Source organism: Empidonax traillii, unplaced genomic scaffold (assembly GCF_003031625.1).
Source record: "Empidonax traillii isolate 1590-97213 ecotype Southwest subspecies unplaced genomic scaffold, ASM303162v1 scaffold191:size1449129, whole genome shotgun sequence".
Lineage (NCBI taxonomy): Eukaryota > Metazoa > Chordata > Aves > Passeriformes > Tyrannidae > Empidonax > Empidonax traillii.
Window position 1 is genome coordinate 264,570 of NW_020955384.1, and position 6,701 is coordinate 271,270.

General features: G+C 36.7%; 1 protein-coding gene across 8 annotated transcripts in view; it reads left to right on the forward strand.

Annotated features, from left to right (window-relative positions):
- The window catches only part of TCP11L2 (t-complex 11 like 2), a 14,241-nt gene extending 9,418 nt beyond the window's left edge, over window positions 1-4,823 (forward strand). For all 8 annotated transcript variants that reach the window (XM_027886648.1, XM_027886647.1, XM_027886653.1 and 5 more), the window contains 5 exons: window positions 128-264; window positions 1,265-1,452; window positions 2,829-3,010; window positions 3,703-3,875; window positions 4,415-4,823. In XM_027886648.1, the coding sequence (XP_027742449.1) occupies window positions 128-264; window positions 1,265-1,452; window positions 2,829-3,010; window positions 3,703-3,875; window positions 4,415-4,659 (925 nt within the window). In that variant the 3' untranslated portion in view covers window positions 4,660-4,823. The remainder of the gene's footprint in view (window positions 1-127; window positions 265-1,264; window positions 1,453-2,828; window positions 3,011-3,702; window positions 3,876-4,414) is intronic.
- The last annotated feature ends 1,878 nt before the right edge of the window (window positions 4,824-6,701 follow it).

A 6,701-nucleotide genomic window follows, 5' to 3' on the forward strand; every position in this document is an offset into this window, starting at 1 on the left:
CTCTGAAATATCAGTGAAGGAGTTTACTTCTCTCAGAAGTTAAAGTGCCAATAGTACACATACTTCACACGTGCTGGGTAAAATCAATAGACTAAATTAAACTCAGATTTTCAATTCTTCCTTTCAGACAAATATTTCATGTTTTGGACCTGATGAAAGTGGATATGGCAAACTACACAATTAAAAGCCTTAGACCATACCTCTGGCATAATTTGGTGGACTATGAAAGAACAAAATTCCAGGAAATTCTTGAAGAAACACCAAGTATGTATTGTGCTATATTTAATGTAAACTTTTATCTAAAAAGAGGACCATTTAATGACATGCTGTGAAAATCTATAAGTTGCAGTTAACTTAGAGGAAAACTTCAATTTCTTGTCTCTAACTAATGCAAAAATTTTTTGATGAGCAAGCTACCACGGGGTGATTGCTTAACTTGCTATAAAGTTTATTTATCTGTAGTCTGGGCCACTTTCAGACAAACTTATATTTGCCCGTTTGGTTGGTAAACAAACAGTGACTCTTGCTGTCTGGATGCAGAAGCCCTACGTAAGGATGAGACTTTTCTCTCTTTCATGTGTAGCAATTCTGTTGTTAGTATGAAGTAAGCATGTAAAACCAGTTGGTGTGTCTGAAAATGGGAAGGGGTAAGATCAAGTTTTTTAAGAAACAAAAGGCAGGCTCTGAATAAAACTTCTTGGACGATGCAAAGTCAATGTGATCCACTATTGCAGGTTTTGTGTAATATGGTTAAATAGTGTCCAGAAATGCATCTTCCAAGAAGAATAAGTAAGCTTGCTAAAATCTGGAGCAGAGGCTTCTAAAATGCACTGAACCACTGACAGGGCCTGCAGTGTTTGTCTATGCAGCCTGAAGAAAAACTCTGTTGATAGCAAATTAAATGCTTTAAATTTAGAGTTCTGTCTCCCTTCACCTCTGCTTTTCTGTCCTATGCTCCAACTGGTAAGTGGCCTCTGAAAAACAGTGCTTTGGGAACTCAAACTTTGACACTTTTTCTACCTAAAAATCTTGTTTGAAATCTAATAATTTATCGCTGGGTTTCTAAAACTAGCTAGAGTATTCAAGTCACCAGTGGAAGATGATCAGTGGGAAAAAAGGTGATGGAGGGAATTGACTCAACTGTCCACTGTATTTGAGTCTTCAGAAATTCAGTTCTCTTATGTGTACAACTCTCTTCTTTTCTCAAGGTAGTGCTTATTTTGATGAAGGCATGCAGTAAATCTGTGCTATTTGCAATGCTTAGGTGCCCTGAATCTCACAACAGAATGGATAAAGGAATCTATAGAAGATGAATTGTCATCTATTTCTGATGAGTCTTCATCATCCCCCGGTGCTGACAGTTGTTCAAAACCAAATATTAGTCCTACACTGGTGCTAAACAATGGCTACTTGAAACTGTTACAATGGGATTATTGCAAAACAATTCCAGAGGTAAGTATATTTTGGTGCCTACAGATTTCCGGCTATACGAAAAAATTGGTGTAAATAATAATCCTGCTATTGAATGCCAATAAGTGAATGTTCTCTTGAACTCCTTAAATTTCTGCACAGTAGGTTTGAAATTTGGAGATTGTATGCTAGTTCAGTTTTGAAATTTGAGATGGGCAAGTCAACAACTAGAAAAGAACAAGGTAAAGGTTGTTTTCCCTCTCTTCAATCATAGCTCACCAGCTCCACCCTAAGAGCAGTCTTGGCTGTGGTCAAAGGCTGGGCTTTTTAGTCATGGTACTTGGCTTTCTCTGTCTTTAAAAAAACTGATTGTAGCATCCTGTTTTCCTAACAGCAGTAGGAATTGGTGGGTTCGCTCTTTAGAATAAGTAAAAACTTGAAGCCCTCTCAAGCAGACGTTTTTCCTTTCTCAATACATGTAAGCTATTGTTTCAAGAACCAGTGTTCAGTTTTTCCTCCAACTCCTGATTACTGACCTCTGCAACTTTCCATAAAGCCCGTGTGAAATTTTCCATCAGTCAGGACTAAAATTTGCCTTTGCAGGAAGGGCCTTAGCTACACTTAGGATGGGCTGGCAGAGAATTTACTAAATACAGGGGGATGCTCTTGATGCTCTCAGTTTGTGGATAGAAGGGAAACCACCTTATTCTTACCTTTCTGTGAAGAATTTTGAATAGGAGATGCACAGAGATGTCCTCTGGTGGATCTAATTTGCTAGACTAAGAAATTGCTACCAACTACAGTTGAATGTTAATGCCCTTGTGCTGTTCAGTGGAGGGATTTGGTTAGGATTAACTCTTTATAACCTAAAATTAGTCACTCCAGCCACATCTTGCTGTGTGAATTACTTACATTCTTGGTATGGCTTTTTGCCTGTAGCAGGTTATGTATCACTTGCAGAACCTGCTCTGGTAGTTGTCAAGCACAGTTGTTCATCACTGTCTGTCACTTACAAATCCTGGCATTTTTCAAAGGACAGCCAAACCCAGAAGACTATTCTGTCTGTAACCTTGGTCACTGCAATGTCCTCTGGATCCTCTGAGCGTTCCACATCGTGGGCTGAATTGCTGGTTGCAGACTTACCAGCAGTGATGAGGAACGAGATGCAGTGACCTCAGTTTCCCCTGCACTAAAGGCATTACCTTTCTTCCCACTAGAGGCTTACTTCTGGTTGGTTACTTGTGTATAATGCCACTTAGTGCTATATTACATATTCAGGATATCTCACCTGTTGTCTCTTCTGGCTTTGCGTATTTGTGATTAAAAATAATAATGCTTCATGACTACATCCTACATCTGTCCTTTTCCTGTCTCTCTCCCTCATTATTCCTAAATGAGTATTATTGTTTCAATTCTAGACTCTAATAACAGATGAAGTTCGTCTTCAAGAACTGAGAGAAAAGCTCAATCAATTAAAAATCATAGCTTGTGTTTCTCTCATAACAAACAATATGGTGGGTGCAGCAATTGTAGATGTGCCTGATTTTGCTGACCAACTGAAAAGGATCTCTGTTCCTCTTCTTGAAGGCATGAACAAGAAGTAAGGCCTTATTTTTATCACTCTTATTTTTTAACAGGAAATAGTTGGAAACAATTCTAGTGTCATAGCTTGTTATTAATAGGAAGATACCCAATTTTAATAATCTATGTATTCCCTTTATGTTATATGTCCACTATATATGTTAGACACATGTTCTCGAAGTTAGACTTTAATAATCTTGATGTTGGTGTACAGAATTTGGAGCCTAGTAACAAAGTTCATTCACATTCCTAATACTGGAGAGGTTGTGGCAATACATTCACTAAATTGTCTTGCCAATTGCTTCAAACTTGTAGATAGTTCAAGTTATTTGTTTGCCTATTTCTTGCACTACAAGCAAGTCTGATGTTATAGTTTTCCACTCTGCTTTTTCTCAAGAAGTGCTACGCAGTGGCCCAGAAGAACACCCAGGCGTAAGGGCAAAGTGAACTGGTGCCCCTGCTGCATTTTTGGTATTGATTTCCCCCCACCATTTGAATCATAATTTGGTCCTTATTTTATCTTCCACATGGAGATTTTCCTGTGGATGTATCTGTAGATGTACATAAATCTGCAACAATAAAAGATAACTCTTCAAAATTCTCTCATTGCAGAGAGAAAGTTGAAAATAAAATGGAAAGGAGGCAGTTAAGGTCACCTTACAAGCTATGCCTCAGAAACTGCAGAAGTTAATGCTTTTCTGTTTCTTCCAGATCTTTTGATTTGAAGGAGGCTCTGAATGCTATTGGTGTCCAGATTTGCAGCAAAGTGAACAAGTCTCTAACTGAAAGAGGTCTTCCCATTCTTAGCGAAGAAATGCAGAGTAATTTAATGGGTCAAATTGCTCATATTGTTGAGAAGAATAATCCTGTCTGTTCCTTGATTGGTTAGTAAGATACTACATAACTGTGTATTAACTTACTCCCAGCAAGCTTAATCAGCTGTCTAGCTATCTTCTAGAAGCACTTTCTTACTGCAGTAAAATACTGGCTCAATTAAAACCAAGGAAATGTTGTTCACCTACAGATGCTGTTGTTGGTGTGCTGCAGAGCGTGGTTAGTCACAGCTAGAAATAATTCTAAAGGTGCTTATACAGACAAGCCTAGACAGCCTGGTATTTTGGAGAAGAATTTAGGAAAATGAGGGCTATTCAGTATCCTTTCTGTCCATTCTAGGTTTACCTAATATGAAATAGGTGCAAAAGAAAAAAAAACCCACTAGGTTTAATGTAACTTGTTGCAGTAGGTTTATGCTGTGTCCACCTTGGAGTAGCCAACTTTAGGAAGCTTTCATGCCAGTGCAGTCTTGGGAAAGAGTTACTGCTTCCATTGTTGGATTTTTTGCTGTGCTGATGTGCTTACAACGTGACTATGGCTTCATCTTAGGTTTATATTTGTTCTGAACATACTTCATATTCCATTTCAGACAAACGAATCCAGCTCTTCCTGAGAAGCTTGCTTGCTCCTCCGAGCTTCCAGAAGTGTATGCCTACTATGCCGGGAGGCCTTTCTGTAATTCAGACAGAGATGGAGTTTGTTGGATCTCAGTATGCAAGCATTGTAAACTTCAATAAAAAAGTGTATGGACCATTCTATGCAAACATACTTAGAAAACTACTTTTTCCTGAGGCACCAATGGAGAAATCAGAAGCAGAAACAGCTGGCAATTAAAAAATATACTTTTTTTTATTTTCCAAGACCATGGGGAAGGCAGATCTCTAAGAAAAGCCTACACCAGTGACTGTTGATCATAAAAGGTCTTGTAAAATATATACAGATAGTTTCTGAGATTCACTGTAAAAAAAATTAATTTCAAGGTCATATATATATTTTAATAGAAAAAAAGTTGTTTAATGGATTGCCACTTACAATAACCAGCAAATTATTAATTTTCATGGCAAACATTTATTAAGATTTGCAGGGGGAAAGAGCTGGCCAAGTATTTACTGTTTTGCCCCCAATAAAACAATGTTATTTTTCAACTCAAATATATTTACATATAGCAATGCATATTATGAAATGACAAAACAAGTGTAGATAAAATGTATCGTGCTTACATTGTATTTTTGTAGAGTAACATCAAAGACAACAATTATGTTTCTGAAAATACTTTGAAGAAGAAAGTATAGCATAACTGCTTCACCCAAACCCAGGTTCATACTAGGCCAAGTTTAGGTACTCCTGCAGTTACTGGAACCAGAACTTTGCCTCTGTTACATTAAGGAATGCCAGTGTTATAAGCTGTTTGCAGTATAGCAGTTACAGAAGCAGCATTCACCACTTCAAGTAGAAATCATTGAGAACTTCTTACCTGTAAACACCTAAGAAACATGATGTTGGGGGGAGGTGGTGGAGTAAATTTCTGTATATAATGTGTATAAGCATTTTGTTTATTCAGTGGAGGTCATACAGATCTTTAATATGTGTATGTACTGATCTTTGATCTTAATGTATGGTGGGTATTAAGTATTTTCAAGTGAGGTCTTTCTGACCTTTATTCCCAGAAGCACTTAAGGCTGACTTTACAATGTACCACAGAGCAATTCCCCCTTTTATGCCCTCATCCAACAGAATATTAGTCTTTCACAACAGCTCCTTAGGTCTGAAAGCAAGAACCCAGATAAATAGTCATTCTTGAAAATAAGATTAGATTCACTTTCATGGAGTCTCTGAGAAATGCTGCAGTTTTCTTCAAATTCCTTTGGAATAGGCCCCAATACTTAGTTCCCATTTAAGGCATCGGGAATCTTGCATACAGAAAATTAATAGGCTTGAAACTGAGAAATGTAGAAGTGAACTTCTCTAAGTTTACACAGGCTTTATTTTGCATGTTTCAGATTACTGGGATTAGACACTGCTGGAATACATATTATAGACATGTTCATGTCTATGAAATTGAATAATTTACTTGAAAATGATATTTTAATATATTACCATATTATAGTCCTTTTAAGATGTCATATATAAAAAACCTCAGTGTGGTACAAGTTATAGCTTGTTTTTAATATTTTATATTATGATCTATTTTTTATGAAGTGAAAAAAATAACCCGTAAAACCTTAATGTGTCACACAAATTGTATGTGTACATTACTATGTCTATCATAGAGGTCTAAAAAAACTGGGCATTATTAGCACTGTGGTTTTGTAGTCCGTTTTTACAGGATTCTATACCCTTTATAGTAAGGGAAATTAATTCTAGTCAGTTGTTTCTCAGTGTCCAAGGACTTTGGTCACATGTACATGATACCGAAACTTTTTTCAAAATGCCTTTTTAGAAAAAATTTGCTAGTGCACTTCTGTTCTATCCCTTGTGAAAAAATTGCACAAAATAAAGATGAATACATATTTTAAAGGGAACTGTCTCCTGGAAAACCTGAGAGAAAGGAACTCTTAGCATATAATAATTGTGCCACTAGTTAAGCCAGGCTTGCTCACGTGAATGTGGAATTTTGATATGCAGTTCACAATCACCAAGAGAAGAATGCATTTCAAAAGGAGTTAGGGGGAATTAAATCTTAGCAATTTGCTACGTCTTTAGAAATACCTAAATGATTTTGAGCATTAGTCAAAAGAGAATTTTTTAACATTTGAAGATGATTGCTAACATGATTATGAACTTTTTATCATAATACTTCATATACGTTCTATTGTACAAATTATTATCAAACTATAGATCTGTAAGGAACTGGGAAAACTGTCATACTAGTTTTT